The 24,372-nt window shown below is 40.4% G+C and overlaps 1 protein-coding gene and 1 long non-coding RNA gene across 3 annotated transcripts in view; one reads left to right on the forward strand and one right to left on the reverse strand.

Annotated features, from left to right (window-relative positions):
• Window positions 1-5,278: 5,278 nt before the first annotated feature.
• LOC121694514 lies at window positions 5,279-20,979 on the forward strand. The gene is made up of 3 exons (XR_006025793.1): window positions 5,279-5,290; window positions 15,281-15,289; window positions 20,886-20,979. It is a non-coding gene; the product is annotated as an uncharacterized LOC121694514 (long non-coding RNA).
• gypc (glycophorin C (Gerbich blood group)) overlaps window positions 15,236-24,372 on the reverse strand; it is a 41,378-nt gene continuing 32,241 nt past the window's right edge. For both annotated transcript variants that reach the window (XM_042074600.1, XM_042074595.1), the window contains 2 exons: window positions 22,092-22,130; window positions 15,236-16,762 (listed from right to left, as the gene is read on the reverse strand). In XM_042074600.1, coding sequence (XP_041930534.1) covers window positions 16,566-16,762; window positions 22,092-22,130 — 236 coding nt within the window. In that variant the 3' untranslated portion in view covers window positions 15,236-16,565. The remainder of the gene's footprint in view (window positions 16,763-22,091; window positions 22,131-24,372) is intronic.

Consider the following 24,372-nt stretch of genomic DNA (forward strand, 5'->3'; position numbering starts at 1 on the left):
ATCTGTCCTGACATCTGTTACTTTTCTTAGGCTACTACGTTAGTTAACAGCTCCACTCCTCTCCAAATTTCACTAAACTATTAAGCTTCTTTTCAACGAAACATAACGTGAACTCCGTCCGAGCTGGTCTATATAGCGCAGACTAGCCTACCTTATAAATGTGCGTGTGTGACATTGGGGATGCAAAACACAGCATTAGCAACGCACAGAATCGACTGTTACATATAGGCCTACAAAGCTAACATATCCTGTGTCAGTTTGAATCTCATCTCCTCTATAGTATTTTAGATATTTTCAATAAGTTCAGTATTCACACCAATGCGCAACAATTCTGGAAATGGTTTGGAAAAATTAATGATGGAAAAAAGTTATTAATTGTGAAATTACGCAGGCTGGAATGCATGTCACGGACCACCTGCAATGATGCTGCGGACCACCAGGGGGCCGCAGACCACCGGTTGAAAACCCCTAGTCTATAGTATCAACCAGTGAGCTTGATGATTTCATTAATCATTATCATTTAACAACCAGCTGACTTTGAAATTACCTCTAGCAAGTTTGCAAAATTGCAAGAATTGAGTCTATTTCATCTAAAGTTTTAGATAGTCACTCACAGACACATTTCCAGCATGCATGATCGAAAAACTCATGTGGGGTGTTGCACACACCCTTAAACAAATCCCCATAAAAAGCTTCCATATAGCCTACCACAAAGTTAATGGATTTGATGACAATGCCCAATCCCCCTTCCTGGAGGATTTCATTTGACAGGCTCTTGTAGCCCAGCAATTGTAATGTAATGTCTTCCTCATTATATTTTAATTATTCAGCCAAGATGGAAAGGTGACATTGTCTTTGTTCAAAAATCCACCTGACCTAAAATTGGTGGCATTTTCTGTGTGAAGGATCCTTGTGTCCTTGTCGAGAAAAATGGAAAGTCCTGACACATAAACTGAACGAGGCCCTCAGGATACAATTTCACAGTCATAAGGACTGAAGTCTCATTTTGACAGCATCCCACTTTTCGCACTACTGTAATCAAATTTCACACCTCATTTTGAATTAATAATTGACATGCTGAGTTAAAATGAGATTTGCATGACTTTGATTGCTTTCAGGCTCTGGCAGTGTGACCACAGTGCTAGGTCTCTACATGTCCCTGACGAGAGAGAAAACACTATCTCAGCATTTGCCATTGCTAGTGTTGATCAATAAGCTTGTGGTTCGTTTCAGTTAAAAAGTCATGAGACAGCGCAAGACCTACAGTAATATTTGTCCAAGCAGATGAAGAATCAGAAGAATTACTTTCTCCCTAACAAACAAAACAATCTTAAATAAATCAAATAAAAAATAAAACATGCACTTCTATTCTATGGTGCGTGTGTACCAGTGCAAATGATTATTTGAGTATTGAGTATATTTGAGTATGAGTATTTTTACCCAACGTGTTCTTATGTCTTTACTAAAGCATGCGCACACACACACACACACACACACACAGATCCCTTAAGGCTCACCTGACAGTCTTTGAGTGCTGTTACTTGTACATGTCCTGAACCCATTACTGATAGCTTCATTGAGCCATTCAGTCATCATTTCCTGTGCAAGATACATGCATGTTACAACACGTCCACATGGTGCCACCCCATGTCTACATAAAAGGCTAGCATGGTTCAATGACAATGGTAAAAGGCTAGCATGGTTCAATGACAATGGTGGGTATTTATTGTGGGGATCCATGACTAGAGCAGTGGGTCTAAATGAGATGAAACAGCCAATGATTAAATTATATACTGTATCCTGTATTTATATAATTGCATTTTATTTGTTCATGTTTAAATGAAAATAGCATATTACATTATACAAACACAATATTATTTGTTAATGCAAGTAGTCTACATTTTCTTTTCTGGGCGTAGGTTTGGTCTGAGCTTTGGTGGGGGACAACCTGCCAAAAAAAAAACAATGTATTTGTTTTCACTGATATCCTCGTATTTTTGCCTATTTGCCTGATATCCTCGTATTTTTGCCAATAGGCTATTAGCACTGTCAGCTAAATTTGTAGGCCTACCAAAAAATGAAGTTTCTGGAATTTATATGCCTTGAACAGTGCATAATATTATGACTTACACTTTTTGTTTCTTGAAATAGGCCTATGTCCTCCACCTTTCTTTTCTTGCCCGACATCCTCGAATCGACAGCAGAGCAAAGATTATAGAGCTAAGATATTTGCAGCTAAGTGTGCCAAAAACGTAGAATCGACACCGTACAGGGAGCTATAAGCCAATCAAAAACAGACCTTTCTTAAAGACGTATTTTGGGAGGCGATACTGAAGTGGGAAATAATTTAACCCTTTGTGTACCACATCCTCTTTTTTCCGTTTTCCGTTTCAACCTGAATATTGGTGGGGACATTTCAGTCGTCATTTGACATTGGTGTGGACACATCCTTCGGTCCACACGCACATCAACGCCTATGCTCCCAGATTACATGCAGTAGATTTCCTGAATCTATGAAACCTGTAGAAACATATAGCTACCGAAAGGAAAATGTATTGTCTCAAATGTCTTTTCTTGATCTTTTCTTGATAAGAAATAAATCTGCTCTTATTGAAATTTCATCTGGTTCTCCTAAACCCACCTTTGGAGAAATAAGGAGCAGAAAGAACAGATTGAGACTTAAATTCATTTATATTTGACAAGAGGAGGGCTATTTCTATAGCCTAGAAATCTAGATGTGGGCAGGGAAAGATGGCTGGGCCCTGCTCTCCTATACCCACATCCACGGCTGAAGTGCCCTTGAGCAAGGCACCTAACCCCTCACTGCTCCCCGAGCGCCGCTGTAGCAGGCAGCTCACTGCTCTGGGTTAGTGTGTGCTTCACCTCACTGTGGGTTCACTGTATGCTGTGTGTTTCACTAATTCACGGATTGGGATAAATGCAGAGACCAAATTTCCCTCACGTATTACTTATTTCTCCCAAAGAAATAACCCATGTTGAATCCTCTGGGGGCCATGTAGTGTTTGGTTAAAATATCCCATTTCAAATCCTCTGGCTGTCATGTAGCATTTTGGTTGCATTACATTTGTGATAGTACATAGTATTTACAGTTACATTCATTTAGCAGATAATTGTATCCAAAGCAGCTTCCAAAACGAGGAATAAGCTACAATAAGCATTCAAGCTATGCAGAGGAGACCTAAGGTCAAAAAAATATTCCTATGCAGAGGGGACCTTAGGTAACAATACAAACTACTAACAAAGGATTGAGAATGCAATAGTGTGAGTACTAGTCAAAAGAGATGAAGATAGAGAGAAGGGGAGATGAAGGTAGAGAGAAGGAGGTGAAGGTAGAGAGAGAAGAAGGTGAAGGGAGAGAGAGGTGAGGGGAGAGAGAGGGAGGTGAAGGTAGAGAGAGAAGGAGGTGAAGGTAGAGAGGGAGAAGGTAGAGAGAAGGTGAAGGTAGAGAAGTAGGTAATAAATGCATGGATTGTTAGATGGTTGGAAATAAGAGGAACTACTCTCAAAAGAGTTAGGTCTTCAATAGCTTCTTGAGGATAGCACTCTTGCTGCTGAAACACTGTAACGGCACAGGTACAAGGACCCATCTTTCTCTTTGTTATTTATACTGACACAAACAACATGTAAATTATCTTGTTTATCCGTGTTCTACAATAGCCACAGAGAACTGCACTGGTGTGGGTGCTGACCCCTTGAGATATTACCGCATTCTGGGCAGATGTGAGGAGAGCTTCCTGAAAACAGTAGAGCAGGGTGACCTAAACACATCAGCCCTGGAGGTAAGATAAAAAGTCATTAAGGAATATTAAAAAGTGATATTTTTTATGGGATGGAGACTGATGGATACAGGAAGAGCAGCTGCAGAGTGCTTTGACATTTGAAGGTTACATTATCGAATGGTTCGCCACCTTGACAGACGCCTCTCAGGTGTGCTGAGAAGTACACAATAATGACACAAGGAAACTGCCTTGTTGTGGTTGTTTTTTCCCACCTACAAGTGTGAGGTGTGGCCACAAGGTGTGGAAACCAATTAGAACTGTAAACAAAGACGCAACAATTTCAGTGTGAAAAATGACAAGAATTGAAGCACCCTGCTGCGGAGCTTACATGAAACATTCTAACTTTTGTTAATTTCATCACGTTGAAGATGCCAGCGGTACAACTGTGGCTTTCAGCTCTATAGACTAGGCTAGAAGTGAGCAGTGAGCAGCCTCCAGCCATAAGCAGGAAACGTCAAGTCTGATAGAGAGAAAAAACCCCAACATATATGCATTCCTTCTTTCCGAATTCACAAAGGCTTGTTTCTCCAAATATGTCAGTACTGTAAGCTTTAAATAGAAGTTTTAATCATATTTCCATATGTTAAACACATTGAGGATAAAAATGAGGCAGGAAATGACTTTGGGGAATCTCTGGAAATCCAGTTAATTTGCTCCCTGGCCAGAATTAGGCCCGCAGCGCTCATAAATTACCATTTCATTAGGATTCAGAAGCCAAACAGACTTAAATATTCATGTATTCCCCATCTCTGATTAGATTTTAATTACATGACTTTGTCTTAAACAAATGGGGGGCGTCAGCATAAAGGAGCTATTTGTTTTGGCTGATAATGAGCACACCTGAAAGGTAGAGAGTGGCAGAGAGAAGAGGAGAGGAGCATTCAGACTCAGAGACAAAAAGGCCCCCAAGGCCTCTCTCCATGTGTGTCTGAAAAAGGGAGGGAGCAAGGGAGAGAGAGAGGCAGACAGAGATGGACAGAAAGGGAGGGAGAGAGAGGGGGGGGTGAGATCAAACTACAGACGCTTTATAGCCCAAAGTCCCAAAGACATCTCTCTGCAATTCAGAAAATGGCGAGACCCCGACTCTCAAGAATGACTTTCTTCTTCAAAGTCACCCCCCATTTTCCACCCCTCTTGTTAAAATTTTCATGACATTGAATTTTTTTTTAATATGGTAAGGGAAATGACTCAATCAGAGTTGCTGCATAATGAGTATTTCAGCCATTCACTACAGTTGGGATGTGACAGTCAGACACTGGAAAGAGATTATTATTATTACATAAAAAAAAAAATTCAAGAGTTCTTACAGTGGATTGTAATAATATGTGAATTGCCATAAATATAATAGGCCTACAATGTGGTGAATAATATAATATAGAATATAATCTCTTAGCGTCTTGCTTCTTGGCCAAAGTATATGTTATATATTGAGTGATGAAGATTGAAATTGATGTATTACCAATAATATAACATCATATCACATATTTCAAGTACAATCACATCCTAATGCATTTCATATGCTTATATTTCTATTTTTGTCATTTTTTTAGCTCTGAACAATGTCAATAATCTTTAACTGTGGCAAAGAGGGTAAATAGTACGTAGATATATTCCTTCTCACCCTTTTTCATTGTCCTTAATGTCAGTAAAAAGTACACAATTAAGATCAACAGAGAAATCAGTGCAAAGCAGTATTATGGAAAGCAACAGTTCACTTTCAAAAGTTCAACGTTCAATCAGCAGGAATTATTATTGCTTTTTGGGCAAATCTTGAGAAATAGATTAACATAATGTATTCATTTAAAATTTCTTTGACAGTGTAGAGGCAGTGCATGTCCTGTCCACTGGCCGCCGGTAATCCTGTGGCGAAGCACATGGGAAAAGTGTGTTTTCATGAGATGGTTTTGCCAACCATCAAACGGTTATTGCTGAAGACAGCCTCGGTAATGGCAGACAGGATTAAGTAAATTACATAAATTCCCACTAATTCAACTTTCAGACTTCCCCATTCAAGCGCTCTAGTCTTGTCATAAGAGAGCAAATTTATCACACACGTATAATTGGAAAATGCCTCCTCACAGATGTCTGTTACCCTCTGTTCTCTGTCTTCCGCTTGTACATTCACTGGCATGACATATCTGGGAAACAACCTAATGTTCTACTACGCACAAATGTAAATGGGAAAAATTACATTTCATAAGCATTATCTACATTCATCCTAAATCACAGAATAGCCCTCTGTCAGAGCCCTTAATCCTTAATCAGATTTCTTGTTCCTGAGTTCCGACAGTGCATAAGTGCATTCATTTTAACATCATCCAACACAATTTTACCAGAAAAATTCTAGAAGTTTCCAAAAGTATTCCTGCCCTCGATGGCATGCTAAATGAATTTGTAAAAGGGATCAGTTGATGGGGTCAGGAAAAGATCTTACGGTTCAGTTGTACGACATCTTTATCAAGTAGCCTTTAAAAAAGCTCCTTTTGAACATGAGTGGTAGTGAGCCTCACAAAGCAGTTGCTCTCTATGCTCTCCTAATTGATTAAAGTAAGCAGCATTAACATTCGTAATTGTTTCTTTCCTTAAAAGTTTTACTGCACATATTTCCGCATGAGAACAAGAGCCTAATTTGTCTAACGTACATCATTTTTTTTATATATCAGGCTGTCTGTGAGGATCCAGCCTAAAGACAACTTCAGGCCAAGACTCTTCATCTTCATCTTCAGGACAAGAGTTGATTTTTTCGCTGATGCAAACTCACTAGGGTCCAAGTCTACATGCTAACTCCCTATTCCAGGACACCCAGTCAGCCTTTTTTTTCATGAACTCATTAAGTCTGTTCACAAGAGGGGAGATTGGTCCAGTTTATTGCCAGCAAGCTTACCAGGGCTTCACCACGAATATGCGACTCATGGCACGCTTTCAAAACAATTTCGGAAAAATACTGATGAGGGCATCCTGGGAGCATTATTGCACACTCGGCCAGCTTATCTCTATATTTCTGAGATAGGGAATAGACTGTTTGAAGTGCACTACAGAGGTGGGAGGAAGCGAAGAGCACTTATTGTGTCTTGGGGACGAAAGTGAGAGGGAAAAAAATAAAAAACATAACAGTCAGGTTGCTGATGCAAGTTGAAATCATACATCCGCACCACTCGACACACACAGGCCTGAAACTGATGCTGATGCTTGGCCTTCAATATAGAAGAATCACACCCGATAAGTGAAGATTAACAAGCTCTTTCTTCTGGTAATTGTGCCTTTAGGGGATTCTTGGGCTTGGCATAATTGCCTGCCTAAACACACTGATTAGGAGAGAAGTAGTTGCTGAGTCAGCAGAGAGAAAGAGAGAGGGGGGGGGGTGTTGAAGAGCTGGAGCATATTGGTTTACATTCAGAAGAATAGTTTCATTCTTTCTTTAGGGGCATTGCCAGGGAGTCACATGGGTGACCCACCTCGCACCCTGAAGGTCCACATTAGAGGTCTGCGTGGGACTGATTTTTCAGTCCCGCTCCCGCCCGCTCCCCAGGGATGGATGACTGCACGGGCCTACCGGGCCCAGGCCCAGGGGCCCAAGGGGTCAGGGGGCCCTGAAGCCCAAGCCTTTGCATGGAATCATTGCCTCAATATCAACAAATCAGGATGTAGGCTATGAATCTGATTGAATACATCTTGGCCCAGGGGCCCGAAAGTTCACAATCCGCCCATTCTGCTCCCGCAATATCCTGTCCAGCTCCCGCCCGCTCCCGCAATATTCTGACCCGCTCCCGCATTAATGTGTCATTTTTAGTCCCGCTCCTGCCCGCATCTGTAACATGATGTCCCGCTCCCGCCCGCTAAAGCCCGCATGCAGGAGGGATAGCCTATTCAGCTTTTCTTTTTGTCTCACAAAAGGAGCACACACCCCTGAGAAAGACTCCAGATGTCAGTTTCTTGGTTCTGAATGTAGGCTAACAACTGAAGTAGGCCTAGCCTGGTGCCCTCTTCCTCTGTCATGCTTTCGATTTTTGAGTTTTGACAATGAGCAGCAGGAACAAATTGAACCCACGTAAACAACAATATAGGCTATAGGCCTGCTATCCGTCAGTTATGCTTAAACCCCGTTTTTTAATGCTGCCTAACAGAACATCCAGCTGAACTATAGTTATGAACAGTACTTTAATCGTTTCCATATTTAATTTTACGCACATATTTAATGTGAAACAAAATCGAGAATCCAGATCCAGAAATCGAAACTTAATCAGGACATTGAAATTGTGTATAGAGTCGTTTGGTGGGCTTAACATAATGATTGCTGAGTTGCAACGGTTTGGCTTGAATTCCCTGCTACTTGAAAACAAATATCCTATTGCGTCCTATTACGTGCAGAGGGAATTTGAAAGACAACTGATTATCCCGCCCCTCGGACTGAGCACTGCGAACGGTGAGTGCCCAGACCCTACATTTTAATGTGGGTCTGGCTCGCCAGGCTACACCTCTTCCCCTTAAAGGATAATTCCGGTGTGATTTTGATCTAAAGTGTCTTGAAACATGATACCAAGTGTGAACATATGTCTCATAGCTCACCTCAGCTTGTCCCCTGCACTCAAAAATCTGGCGCTAGTTAGCCAATGCTACCAACAGTGTTTCATTGTGGTGCCTCGGGCATCGGCCTAGCCATGCAAATAAATCACTGTTTTACACCATTTACGAGGCTCAAAGTAGCTCCATACTTCATTGGTAGACTTCCGAGGGCCATGACATTTAAAACGAGACATGGAGAACTTTGAAAAAGCACTGGTAGTTTATTTACAAGACGATTTATACAGACAGTACCTTAAGGGATTTTACCGTTGGACGCCATCTTGAATTTAGTCACGATAAGTCGAGCGACGAGTACGAATGAACAGGTATGATAAGGGGTCAGATTCCAAAAATAATTAAGTGGAAATGCATGGATTCAGTTGCTTCCAGTAGCAGCAACTGGAATCCATGCAAGCGCACAAGTATATAGTATCCAAGTAGCGCACATATATGTTTTTCATACCAAAGTCAGAGAAATTAGGCAAAAAAAAAAAGAAAACCAGCAACAGAAAGTTGCTAGGTTGGTAATCGCTTATAGAGAGAGACAAAAAAAACAGAAGTAATGAGGTTATGTGCCATAATGAGGTTATGTGCCATCAAAATGATTTTGGAAACGTTTGATAAGAGAGAAAAGTGAATTTCCGCTTTCAGATATCCAGTGCCACGTCACTTTTGATTCATTAGATTTGATTCACTTTTGAATCAGTGAAGTACACACTGAATTCTATTACATTTTTAATTAGCCATTGGTAAATTGATGTTGCCTCACAGTCAAATTAAAAGTATCCTCAATAGCCCAAATATCTATAAAAATATCTGCCATCAAATAGCTAAAAACCTTTTTGTTGTAACCCAACTGCCATTTGCACAGCATCAATGTTCCAACTGCCTCATCTAACATGTACAGTACAGCCCTACATCCACACTAATTAATGGTAATATCCTCACACTAGCCTGTTCATTGTGACAGTGCTCTAGTAATTGGATAACTTGCCCAGCTCATCAATATTATACTATAATCTGAATACAGAAAGAAGAAATTGCCTTGTTGGAGCATTTTCTGTCGAAGCATGGTGCTCCAGTTACATCCTGCCTCTCTCAAATGGAGCCAATAAACATTTTGTCTCATTTCTTTCTCTTTTTTTTGAACAATCTGGTTCTGTTCCACCACTTAGGGTGGATATAGTCGTATCGTTCAGAGTAATTTCCAATTCAATATGTTTTTGTTTTGGATACTGAACATTTTGCTGGATAAGCAGTTCTGAAAGCATTGTCTCACAAAATGGCTTTGACTCTTTTCATGAATGGACTCAATGCTCAATGACGTGTTCACCAACAAGGCAAAGGGGTTTAATTCTGTCGGCTGTGGACTCAACTGCCTTGTGAAGATGAATGTCAACGTGCTCATTGTCCCTGCCAAGTGTGTGCTTGGCTCAAAACTATACAAACCCTGCCGGATTGCTTGCTTTTTTTCCGAACTCACCAACATGTCCTTAGTAGAATGGAGGAGTCTGTTGATATCACACATACAACACTGTGTGACACAGGGAGGCAATACTGTTCAAGTATAAACTTTTAACATCCGAGGTGCTACAAAAAACACGAAGCAACACTTTTACTTTATAAACCGCCCTCCAGCGGGCCACTGCTCTCTAGTAGAGGCTAGAGAGGACAGGCTCACCTTGACCAGAGCTCCAGAATGCGGAAAGCCCTTGGTGTGCAGAGGGCGGTCAGGTGTCATGGCTGTCCCGGTGACGGACATTCGGAGGGGCTAAATATAGCCGCCGTAAGCAGCGCCGTGACCTCTCCTCCTGTGAGGACAGATGTCACTGAGTCAACAAGGGGGACAGAACACCCACACACCCACTCCAACACCAACACTACATCCCTGGCTGCCTTTCCAGAGGTAAACAACAAACAAGCAAACAAGCCAAAAACAGTCTGGCAAACTGAAAGTATATTTGAAATTAATACAATATTGTAGAGAGAGAGAGAGAGATAATTACTCATTAAAACAATTATCTTCTTAATTCAGTTTCTTGGATAATGATTTGCAACATATTTAAAACAATGGAAATCTCTCCAGACTGAAGTGATCATTACGTGTGTTTGTTTTCCCCCCCTTTGTTTTCAATAAGTGCTGTTGCTGTCTAGTCCATAATTCGCCATTTACTCATGCCTTTCCAACTCATCTAATGATCGGTAGCTGCCATCGGTGCTTCTGTAGAATAATAATGCAGTCATTTCTCTGATCTTCTGCAAACACACTTGAATGAGTCAGGCAAACTCCTGCGTAACTAGTAAGCTGTTTTGGGAACAGAGGACAGGAAACAAAGCCATTTTCTTCAGCTTTTCTTCAGCTTTACTCCCTCATCGGTTCCTCTTTGGTATCCTCATGTGGTTGCATGAGATGTGATACACACTTGTATCATGAGCTATATGATGTACTTGCAAGCAAAAGGAAGCCACGCCAGATAGGAAGAGTAGAATTTTGTTTTAACATACTGATTTACAAAGTCAATGAGGGTTTTGAACTGCAATTAGAAATATAAACATCGCGAAATGGAAAGAATACTATCAGACACTTGGAGTGTTGAGAAAAGAAACTAGCTGTGTGAAACTCTCCCATTTATTAACGTACTGAGAGAGCTGGATAAGTATGCCAGTCAAGTACAGTAAGTGTAAAAGGTTATCAAAATGGTTTAATTGCAAATGACCCAACATTGAAGGCCAAATTATACTGACAATAAGGCTGCTCTTTCAACATCTCCAGACTATTCACAATAGAAATACTGCCACTGATTAAATTTAAGCTGATTCTGATTCCGCTGTAAACCATAGAAGAATAGAGGTTACATGATAGCAATAATATAAAAATAAGTCGTCCCATTCATTCTGTCACAGGACTTATGTGGACATAGAACTGTGCATCAGAGGGAACATTGCATAGTATTTTATTTGTCACTTGTAAAGAAACATTGGCTCATTTTAAGTGAGAAAGTTAATGAATGAAAGTTTTAATGTAGTAAAATAATGTTTTTCAAAAAAAAAAAAAAAAAACGATATGACAGTTTATTCAGGAGGGACTTGAGTCTTTTAATGGTAGTGTCTGATTAAGAAAACAGGCCCATTAGTAGAAAAACTCATTAACGCTTGTGAAGAAATTCCCCAACGTAGTTTTCTGCTCCCTCCGATAATTTCCCTGCCCCTTTCCACGAGCACTGTACCACCCAGAATAACCCTATATTTTACTCGGTACGTGCAGTAAGCTCAGCTCCACTCTGCCTTGCCATTAGAGCAAACACGCTCGAACAAAAAAAAGCTCAAACATTCGCTAGAGTCGCGACTTTGAAATGACAATACGCGGCACATATGTCAGTCCATGGTGATGCTGAGCGCGGTGACTCAAACCGAGCTCAGGGCCTTCAGTGCACAAAGGGAACATTTAAACGACTTCCCCTCCTTCCCCTCATCTCCCAGCACAAGAGGGAGCTTTCGTAGGCTTGTGACAAGCTTTCTCTTGTCGCGCGCCTGCGTGCGTGCGTGCGTGTGTGTGTGTGTTTGTGTGTGTGGTGGTATTTTGAGAAGGATGGGGGGACGTTCAGTACAGAGTGACTGAGTGAGAATAAAATGATTTAACTGACTGATCTTTGTACTTGCAGCACAGTTGTGTGATATCACAGTATTACCTCTTGACTTGCGGATGCACATGAAATGATGTGTCCATATAAACACAGTTGAAGGCTTTAACAGTGTGAAGTCAATGTTCCTCTATCATGGCAGTCTAAAGTTGTTGGCAAGCAAACAAAACAAGGGCATGTAAGTAACACCTGTGGACACAGAATCATCCCTGTTGTTTAAGAAAGATGTCTGAGTGTAAAAACATCTGTTCAGACATGTGTTAAAAGTGTTTCACACTAAATCAGCCATCCATGAAGAGTTGACAACAAAAACATCACATTGCATTTACAGCATTTTTCAATGCACGCAAAGCACTTAAGGTAATCGTTGTTAGAGTTAATGACATATTAATGATGCTAATCATAGCTAAGGACTAATGATTCATATAATATTATTTAATATTCATTTAATGCCAGTTTCAAACCAAGAGCTAAAATACAGTATCAACAGTACAATATTATTATAATAACATTTTCATTTTCCTTTTACAAAGACCTTCTGTGGACAATAAAGAACACTGAAGACTTACTGAATGTTGAAGATTCTTGTCTATCTAAGTGTTACAAATAAGTAATGAACATCTTGAATGTTTTTGTTTACCTGCCTTAAGTAAAGTAGCATTTTAACTGAAGGAATTCCAGGTGTGAGACACCATTTGCTGGGTTTATGCTGGTCAATGTTGACCATCTAGTTTTCATTTAATGCCCACTTGGCATCTTCTGTGTAAATATGCCAAATTAGAGCGATGGCCTGTTTAGACAGTTATATAAAACCAAGATGGATTGCATGAAGAAGCACTCTCTGTCAGGATAAAGGGGAATGAATGTCTGAAGCAAACATACCCCACTGTCAAGCATGAGGCACGTCACAGCTAATTCGATCACTAACTACACACCTGCCCAGAATATGCAGCCTCATAAATAATGAAACATGAATGCATTATGCAGTGTACTTATCACAATTATTTGCATTGTGTTGTGCAGGAGGTAGACTTGTATTGTGCTTTGCATTGCTGCACGTGTTTTTGTAAAATCTCTCACATTCCCCTTCTGATGATGGGCGTGCGGCTGAAACGGTGTCATGTTTGTTTGTTTTTGACTTGCCCAAAAATAAACTGGTGAAACAGAGATGAGTCAAATTTCAAGACTTGTATGTGCTTCCTCATTACCTTTGGGTATTTCGTTTGGAATATTTTGTAATAGGTCTAGCACCACAAACAAAGATTGGTAAAGTGCATTCTTTAAAGCAAACAATGTTATAAAAATAATGGGTTTTTATGTTAACTTTCCGTTTGGTCACCATTAAAACTTTTCTTCTCTTGCTTGCCTTGTCTTGCACAAAGTAACTGAGAATGAATAGGTTTCTATAGCAATGGTAAGATGTTGTAATTGCTTGTTTCTGATACAGCAGGGTCAAAAAGATGCACAGGGCAATCTTCTCACAGTGAGATTGCAATTACAACAAGTATACAACTCCCTTGTATGGTGTTTAATGAGTTGAAAGTAATGACAACAGACTTCATTTTGCCGTCTAAACCTCTGGCCGTGTTATGGCCTCTTCCTTCAGATGTTTTTTTATTAACTGGCTGGGTTTTCATAGTGGATTGGATTTGTTGATTAATACACTGTAGGTATACCTCAATGCACCCACAGTTGCCATAAGAACAGTCTCTGAAAGTAAGGTCTGAGAACACACGCTCAATTTGCTTTGTGTATGTCAAAGTTGGAATGGAATCCTATTGCCTCTCACTTTGTTGTGACATAATTGTTTTGTAATTACACACAAAGCTCAAACTAGAATGCACACTGAATGTTATATTTGGTATCAGTCATTTGAAATCGAAGAGTTCTGGCATTATAGAGATACTGCATTCACATTATGCATCACACTTGGGCTAACAATGTTAACTCATCTCTAATATTTAAGATCTTTGTTAACTCATCTCTAATATTTAAGATCTTTTTTCATGCTTGAACTATTTATTCTGCTATATTTGTGCACCTTTGACTTTTTTAGTTGTGATCTGCAGGTTGTTGGGTTGAAGATGGAAGTCTTTGTTTAGAATTTGATGCCATTATCAGTTGTCAAGTTGGGAGGGGGGTTGTTGACAACTGATAATTCCGCTGCTCTGTTAGTCTGGGACTTGCTTGACAAAACCAATAATATCTATCAAACTGAAGGCCGCAGTCTATGGTCCCAAACTCTTACTCAATAATAGCATTTTTAGTGCAATCAAAAACAGCTCCTCATCTGTCGTCTGTGTGTGTGTGTGTCTATTTTCCCCTCTCTCCTCTTCAAAGTTGATTTTCAAACGCATTGGATATGGTTTGACATTGTATTAAATTGTTACCAAGAGGAGAGGGTAAAAAGAATCAGGGAAAGCAACGCACTTGTTGTGTGGCATTTCTGTTCTGCGTAGCTTCATTCACGCCATCGCTGCAAGGTGAAATGGCGTGGTGCTCATTGTGCACACTGTCGCTCGCAGAGCTGATATGCCATAATTGCCTTTGTCATTGTAATGAATTACAAGCCTGTGCGGATGGGCTGCGTGATAAATAGACTTTAATTTATTTTCTATCGAGGACGTGTGCCAACACCAGGCTCTTGCTGATTGGGGTCTTGTGGGTAGAATCGAGGCTATCTTTAGTATATTCTTACCTTACACTAAAAAGTAGGTGCTGGGAATACTCTGTATTATTAATTACAGTTTCATATGATATCAGTAAGGATGTTCTTAATATTATCCTGCCTCATAAAAGATGGCAAATGTTCTGCCACAAATAGCCTATCTAGTGCCCGTTCATTTATGTAGTTGCTTGCTCTCTTTTTTAGGCTATATAATATTAGCACACACTGAGCAGTTCCATGAGGTTAGCTGTTACATGGTACTTCTTAGAATCTGAGAAATATTGATAATATTACTTCAATTCAGAGCTCAAGCTCCTGAGTCAAAGCCCCTCTGGCAAGCAAACGATAACAATCTGAATGGACAAGACAATTAAAATCAAATTGGTCAGGTTGATGTACAGTAATATGAAACATCCTGTCAACCTCTCAGTCTATAGTACACGATTGGAATTCAGTTTCGTTTGTGTTTGTGTTTGTTCAGTTGTTTTAGAAATGCAGACTGTTTTCCCGTTATTATCACACACAAGCTGTACAGACATATACCATGTCATTCCAGGTGGTTATTTAGGCTATAGTTATTTATTTTGGATTATTTTTCTTGAGCTAAGCAGTATTTTGTTCAATAGTCACAGCATTCCATAAATGCAAAACCTACTCGATACAGATTGCAATTTGATTACAATATAAACACTTAATATAAACACAAGATCAGTTTTCAGAAACTGACTTTCTATGAAAACAAACACCTTTGTGTGGAACCAAACAAAACAACCAGCATAATGAAAAACAATTCATTACACATATACCCCCCCCCCCCCCCTTGTTCATTTCCAAAAACACTTCAGATAATTGCTGTTGCTTGATGCCTCCAGCAACAGATGACTGTGAGTCAGTTCTCAGATACATCTATTTATATTCCTACACTGTCACCATTAAAGGAGGCAAATTGGGTTAGGACCAATATCAGGACCTGTCTTCACACTTTCATACTTTGGATTTAACAATATGTCATCAATACTGTTATAACTGATATGCCAAATTATTGTATGTATATGGAATATGTTTATCTTGTTACAATGTTTTATGCATTTGCAAATATAGCAATTACTGAATGTTAGAACAATTAAATGTGTCCTTTACTCTGTTCAGGTGAAGAAATTAAAATCAAATTTCACTGCTCAAATTCTATTACAAATATTTGGCTTTAAGAGGTGTCACAAAACTAACGATAGAAATCCACAATTTTAAATCTGTTACTTACTTAAGTGTTAGTTAAATATTAGTGCTTGAAATGGCAGTAGAATTTTGATTGTGGGCATAATAGATTATATTTTCAGACCACCCCAGATGTGTTGGTTGAGCATTTGATATTCTCAACACTTCTCACTTGGATTCCAATACAACATCCTGCCACATCCAAATCTTTCCAACATTGCTTCTCTGAGAGTACTTTCATGCTATTGTCATGCTTGCTGTAGCCAGCGTCTGTTTTGGTAGAAAACATTTCTCTCTCTCTCTCTCTCTCTCTCTCTCTCTCTCTCTCTCTACAGGACCTCATGAGTAATGTGCATCCACAAAACACTGGGCATTGTAATTAATGTCTCTCTACAAGGCATTATCTCTTTGGTCTACACTTTTCGCATCATTAACTTCATGTCCTTTTCACAGCAAAAAAAAAACAGGAGATCTTTCTGTGAGCGGACAGGGGAAAAAATCCCATTGTAAAATGTTGTCGTTTTTTTATTCTACACTTCAGTCTGGTCAAAATGGACTTCTGACCCCTGAACAAAAGGGTCACATGGTCTTGAATAGCCTTTCTCTTGCTCTATGCGTTTTAAAGAGAGGACTCTTGCAGCAGGGAGCATCCTTCAGCCTGTGCGCTGGTCAGCCAGGTCAGATGAAGTACTCTTTCTTGCTCTCGTCCATAGCGTCCTGCAGTGCTGGGTCGCCCCGGAGCGCCGCGTCTGCTGTCTCGGCAAACTCGGTGCCCTTGGCCTCGTTAGTGTGGTAGGTGCCCTTGTGCCTGTACATGTACCGCAGCAGCACAGCCACCACACACAGGATGACCAGGACGACCGTGGCAATGACCGCTAAGAGTGGAACAGAGACAGAGAGAGAGGAATAGGGAATACAATAGGACACTAAGTGGGTTCAGGTAAATGAATGCATAATGAAGTGACTGGAAATCTGCCTGCTAATTTACAGCACGTTTCTTTAGTTTGTGCTAATTAGCTGACCTCTGCTTTTGTAATGGACAACCCCGTCTGAATATGGGTTCAACAGTCATCGGAAATTAAGGCAAATCATCAAAAAGGTCTGGTCATGGCAAAGCATGGGTTATAGAGTGTTCTTTTCACCGCACCTGACCCTGTGACCTGATATGACAGGACTCCAGAGCTTTCTGGAGGATCTCAGCGAATGAGCCTAGATCATTATTGCGCACTCTTCATCACCATGCTCCCACTCTTTGACCCAAATGGCACTGTTAAAGCTCAGCCTCGGAGTCATTAAAGGCAAGCAAGTGGACAAATATATCTCGCTGACTAGCAGCTGGTCACGGTCAGTGCAGCGGCCAAGCTGCGAAAAAACACATTTTATTAGTTTGCCTCCGCAATAAGGTGACTAATCTATTACGTTTTAGACCGGCTCCTACGGTTGTCTTGAGTTCACAATGGCATTGTTGAAATCTACTGCAGCACATTAAGCAGAGGAGATATTGCACTCTCGCAAGGAGAAAGTCATATCGCCCAGGGGCGGACTGGGACCAAAAATCGGCCCTGGCATATTTGGCCCAAGCGGCCCTCAAATCGGTCGGGCACACCTAATTAAATACAAAATCTTTGCATTACCCTCCTTAACTATGTATATATTTTGAACTGTCATGGAGCACTGAAAGTGATGTACTGTAGGCCTCATTGACTATTACTCATAGCCGTGGGAAGTGGGGGTGCTCGGGGTGCGGCAGCACCCCCTGCAGGAAAGCACGCGTATTTATATGTCATACCACTCACGATCAGAAAAAATATTATCTGTCTATTATTCTATTATGCACTAAAAAATGTTAGGCCTACATTAGACCTGGGAGATCTAAACAAAAACTAAACAAATTAAAACAAAACAAACCTGAGGGAGATATCCTATGACGCTAGCTTTATGGTACGACAATATGCCATATTAAGTAGGCTAGCTGAATATTACCGTGAGTTTCCCAAGGAGCTGAACACGGGCCGCCTCAATCTTCAGCTTAAAATGATGCATAGTGTTATCGGGGAGTCTCGGTGCACCACGGTGAAAGGTGGCATGGATACTGAGTAAGCTCCATCCACAAACAAGAGCTCTCTTCAGCGAGGTAGATGAACTTATTCATCTGTGTCTTTGCGTGCCTGTTTCAGTGGCCTCCTCAGAGCGTTCTTTCTCTTCTTTTTGAAAGTGTAGGTTAAAGGCTACACTGTGCGTTTATGATGTCAGCATTTGTTGTAGGCTATATTTGTGATATGTGGATCAATTTAATGTAGGCTAGCCTGTGAATATTGCGTTGTGTAGGCCTATGTTATGCATATGTTTTGAGTCAATGTGTTCTGTCTAATATGCTGTTTTGACACCCATGTCAGAAGCGTCAATAATTATTACGTTTTATTAATGTTGGTGTTCAACAGTTTTATATTTCTCGTGTTCACCGATCAGAGGTAGCCATGGAGGACATGATCTCCATATTCAAGTAGGCTAACAAGCATTTATCAAAGAAGAGTTTCTGCTTGAATTTCTAAGTATCATTTCAAATTATTCAATAGGCTACAATTGACAGCAGCACCACAAATTACTGAAGCCTATGTGTAAAGAGTTAAATTACCCAAATTGTCCCACATTGGGACTGTACGATATTTACGGGGGGAGGGCCGGTCGTCAGGGGGGGGAGGGCCTAAGAGAATTTTTTAAGCCTTAGGGGAAGGCCCAGGAGAATTTATTTGGCCTGGGGGGAGGGCCGAGGAAAATTATTTTTTCCTGATCCATGATATTTTTTCCCCCTGATCAATGATCCGTTTTCGATATTTTTAAGGTTTGTAGGCCAAAACATGATTCACGTCTCTTTGACAGAGTGGGCGAGTCCAAAAAGTCGCAACCCTACCTGAATCTCCCACAACTCCCCTCGTAAGCTTGCAGGTCACCCGCGGTTATGAGTCATAAACCAAATATTTTAATGATATTCGGGTCATTTGCGGGAGGGTCAGTTAAAATTAATTAAATATATATTTTCTACAAATAGGCCTACTTAAAATATCACGAGAAGGCTAGCATCAAGCATCAATACAGTTAAGTCAACAGTAAAGAAGCTGAAGACGCGAGTTAAAATAATAAAGACACCCCTTCAGGAAAAGCGATATAGGCTATTGGAAATATTGGGAAAAGTTCTTAAAGAAGATGACAGTAGTACAAGTTATGGTCTATGTAAGCCTACTTCTTGCGAAGCCATTTAAAAGTATGACAGCCGAAACGGGCAGCCTGCAGGAATAAATATTATGGCACAGACTACACAGCAATATCTACCGGGTTCGCGCATGCATAAAAATACCTTAGTTCGTTGTGTTTGTGACTTTAAACAGTGGATGTGCTTTAGTAAAGCTTTGTGCTTCATTCAGCATTTTAAACCAGTTCTTACGCTAACGTTTTGACCAGCAATGTATCTCTCTTGCCTACTTTGCCTCCCCATTTCTATTTTCGAAAGATGTATGTCCATGGCCAAATCTTATTCTAGTGTTCTAATCCTTGGGGGTTGCGTGCGTGCTTGCGCTCTTATTCTCGTTCTCTCTCCTGCGCAAACATTATGTCCTGCATGCCTGCGTGTAGTTCTACTGCATAAAGTTTCGCAAATAAATTAGTTTGTTTTACATAAATGGACTACTGCATGCAGGCTATAACCAAAAGCACACATTTTGTAAATAAGCGGGTCGGATCGCGGGTCGGGTATAATTTTGTCCTAATTAATATTCGCGGTCCGAGTTGCGGTCGGGTTGATTAAAATATCGGGCGACCGCGGGCCGCTTGTGACCAAACCCGCGCAACACTGGTTTGTAGCCCCGTGTGTGTGTAGGCCCTATGTGCTTATGACATTTGCTGGCCGTTTTAACCTTGTAAACGTCATTTTTCGACCAGTTTTATTTGATTCACGTAGGGGGGAGGGCCTAGGAGAATTTTTTTGAGCCGGGGGGAGGCCCCTGTAGGCTATACTACATTGCTGGTACATTTTGGAACATTATAGCTACATTAACTAATTATCTTTAATGTCTTCCAGTAGCCTATCGTATAGGTTAGGCCTACTGTATATTAGTTGGCTTGTGCATGAATATGACTTGATGTTTTGTAGCCTACATTTCCGTCAGTCTACAGTAGTGTTTCTCAAACTTTTTCAGACCAAGGACCACTTAACCAGTAAAAAAAACCTCACGGACCACCTAGCTAGTTGATCAGCTGGAGACTTCGCTCACTGCCTTGCACAACAGACAGACTGAGAAAGTAATTTGTCCGCAGGGCCATTGAGCTGTTCAATGCTTCACTTAAGGGAAGAGGAGAGATAGACGTCTCTGCATAGTCTGTCTGCCTCTTCACCCCCTCTATGTTTGGACACTGTCTGTCCACAAGCCACTTTTTACCACTGTCTTTCTGCCTCACTGTTTGCGTGCTATATTAGCACATTAGCACATATGCATAACCCCTCCCTCCATGCCACAGCCGAACTGTGGCCACACTTATACCTTTTCTTAATATAGTTATATAGATATATAGATATATAGACTGTATTCTTGCACTGTTGCACTGTTGGATTTACTCATTTGCACTATCACCATGACACTTACTCACACAGAGCACCTTACCTTACCTTACTATGCACAGAGAATCACAGGCTCAGTCCCTGCCTCAGTCATTGCAAGCACCTCTTGATTGATTAATCACCCACTATGTGGATACTGTTTTTAGAATTGATTTAGATTAAGTGTTAGTTAGTATAATTTGTATTTTAGTATATTCTTTATACTTATTGTACTTATTGTCTGTACTTATTGCTTAGTTGTGTTTTTTATATTATATACTTTAAATTACTTTTTTCTGCTGTTAGTGAATGTGTGTGTATTGTCTGTATGCTACTGAGACCTTGAATCCCCCCTGGGAATCAATAAAGTATCTATCTATCTATCTATCTATCTATCTATCTAATAGACACAATAGGCCTACTCACTGAACCGCCTTGCTAATTGTCTTTGCATCTTGCTTACTGTGTCAGAGGATTCATATGATTTAAATTGGCATAGCTTCATATTTGGGGCAGCCTTGGCCTACTGGTTAGCACTTCGAACCTGTAACCGGAGGGTTGCCGGTTCAAACCCCGACCAGTAGAAAGCGGCTTAAGTGCCCTTGAGCAAGGCACCTAACCCCTCACTGCTCCCCGAGCGCCGCTGTTGATGCAGGCAGTTTACTGCGCCGGGATTAGTGTGTGCTTCACCTCACTGTGTGTTCACTGTGTGCTGTGTGTGTTTCACTAATTCACGGATTAGGATAAAAGCAGAGACCAAATTTCCCTCACGGGATCAAAAGAGTATATATACTTATACTTATATACATAGGCAGTGTTGCAGAACTGTTTGGATTTACATACAAGTTGGTTCAATATTGCAAACAACTCATCTATATTATGTTTAACCACGTCTGCCCGCGGACCACTTGGGATAGCTTGCGGACCACCAGTGGTCCCCAGACCTCACTTTGAGAAACACTGGTCTACAGTCTTTTAGCCCATCTTTACCATGATAACTCTTCCAAGATAGAACCCTTTCGACGCTCTACTTTGAGACCAACCACCACTCATGCCATCGATGTTGAATTTTGGGCGTCTGATGGAAACTGATCAATCTGACCAACAATTAACATCGATTTGACACTCTTTTGCTGTCCGGGTTTGCAAATCATTTATTTAGAATATTTAAATTGCGCTATTTGTTATTATAATCACAGCACGGCCTTACGTTATCATTACCATATCATTACATTATCGCAATTAATAAGTCATCATAATCATCATCGTCAGCATGGCATGTCACACATAGCCTACCTGCTCCACCACTGAGTTCTTATCATGTAGCCTCAATAGGCTCCACCACCTGCTCACTGTCCCTTGCTCTGTATGCTTGCTTACATCCTCGTTCAAACTCAACGAACTTCAACATGTTGCTGACGCCTTTCTCTGTTAATGGAAAATGCCCGGTATGCCAGATGGCCAGTCCACCCATGATATCGCCGTTATTAAACAATTCACTTTGTCCGGCCCACAGATCAATGTTCTATCTGTCTGAGATTCATTTAGGTGTAGCAGTTAAGTACTGCTGACGGCACGCAGACCATTGGAGGCTAACCCCTATGTTCACTCACCTCCTAGTATGGCATCAAAATAGCCATTATCCACTCCATCTGAAAGAGAGAAGAAATAAAAGAGAGATTGCACCCATTACTTTGTTTGATTTTGAAGCTGAGAACTGAACAGCTATGCTTATATTCCTAGAGAATATTTTGACTCGTTCAATATACACAGTTTCTGTGGCTTTGTTATGGTAAAAGTTCAGAATTTATGAGGTTGTTCTAATAGACAGATGTTTCTTTTGCTTGCAGAGAAGGACTCCATATCCATCACTGGGGACAAAAAGCTCATTAAAGACAGTGATTAAAGGTAATCATGAATTATTGCCGTAGCAACATCTGCCTGCCTGGTCTTGACTTTCTCTGAAGGACATAAAATTGACTGCATCATCACTTGTGACATCAACCAGGTAAGATTTAAAATGGAGATGGATGTAACATGCCCCACAACATAACTTTCAAAGACAAAGAAGAGTAACTCCCTGTGATGAATGTCTGACATATTCATTAGTGCCTAATAAACCACAACATTGAGCTGTTCGCTTGTCATTAAAATCTCATTATTTTGTCTTGTTGACCATATAGTCATACACAACCCATCACTGAATGGAAACGTCCCAGTATTGCTGAAGGGCACTTCATTTAGGGTACTGTTAAGACATTATTATTGGTGCAGTGATAATTAATCTCATTTCAGAAGTGGGACTTAATATGGTTCCTTTTTAGTTCTCTACCCAAGTGACAGGACATTATTGGTTTTACAGATCAAATATTGTTGTGATTTTGGGGAGAGAGTGCATGTTGTCTGGCTGTTTTCTTTAGCCTGTGATGTTGAACTATTCTGTAATTAACTTACTGAATGAATACACACACACACACACACACACACACACACACACACACACACACACTTTGACAGCTGCTGATACAAATGACACAACAAAGCCAACTTTGACAACTGTTACTGAGCCTTCTTTGATTAGTACACATTAAGACAGGACTTCAAGGTGAAGAAGCTCTAAATAAAAATCAGTAGTTGCCCTAAATGTCATCAGCAGTAAAATTTAGTAAAAATAAGTCTTTCCACATAGGCAGAGTAAAAGCAAGGAGCATTTGATACATCATACTATACGATACTTGCATAGGCCCTCTCCTCTTTAGTCCAGATGACTCTATGATTTCCAAAAAGAATGGCAAACTTTGATTGGACTAACCACAGGACCTTTTTCCATGTTACCTCAGTCCATTTTAAACAAGCTCAGGCCCAGATGAGACGGTGGTATTTCCTGTATCATGTCTCAATACAATTTTACCTGTTAATTTTGGCTGGAGTTTTTGAACTGAGTATCAAACTGTGCACATAGACAATGGTTATCCGAGGTTTTCCTGAGCCCATACAATGACAGGTCTGGAAACAGGTCTGGTGTTGATGCAGTGCCATCTGGGTCCAAAAGACCACGGCCATCCAATTTGTTTTTGAGCTCTTTCCCTTGCTTGCAAAGATTTCTCTGGATTCTCTGAATGTTTTAATAACATTATATGTCCTGTAGATGATGCACTCCCCAAATATTTCACAATTTCATGTTAAGAAGCATTAAAATGACATTGTTTCATCATTAGTGCACACAGGTTGACACAGAGTGATGAATACTCCTACATCTTTTCTTTTAAGAGACCCTGCCTCTCTGGGATGCTCTTTTTCCATATCCAATCGTGTTGCCATAGTTACTCTAATTAGTTGTGAAACATTTTTCCTTTTGTTTTCTTTATCATTACACAACTTTTTCAGCATTTTGTTACCCCCGTCCCAACTTTTTTTGAAACATGTTGCTGGTATCAAATTCAAAATTAACATATATTTTCCATTAAATAGTCAGATTTGTCATTTTCAACATTTGATATGTTGTCTGTGTCCCTTTTGTAACTAAATATGAGTTTAAGAGATTACAGATTATTACATTCTGTTTTTATTCACATTTTACACAACATCCCAACTTTTTCTGTTTTGGGGTTGTATTTAAATAATCATATCTATACTTTACAGTTGTAGTTATTCATCTCAGTTTTTCTACAGTAACAGAATAGCAGCTGAAATGAAGAGATTTGTCTTTTCCAGGACAGAGAGACGGCGTGGTGCCTTGACAAGCAGAAATGGCTGCTAAATTTGACAAGCAGAAATGGCTGCTAAATTTGCCGCTGCCTTGAGGTGCCCCCTCGTTAGCCTCGTTAGTGAGATCTGCTGGCTGCCGTGACAGATCGAGACGTCTGCGTTATTCAGGCACTCCCGCGGACGGCT

The sequence above is a fragment of the Alosa sapidissima genome, chromosome 2, assembly GCF_018492685.1.
Source record: "Alosa sapidissima isolate fAloSap1 chromosome 2, fAloSap1.pri, whole genome shotgun sequence".
NCBI lineage: Eukaryota > Metazoa > Chordata > Actinopteri > Clupeiformes > Clupeidae > Alosa > Alosa sapidissima.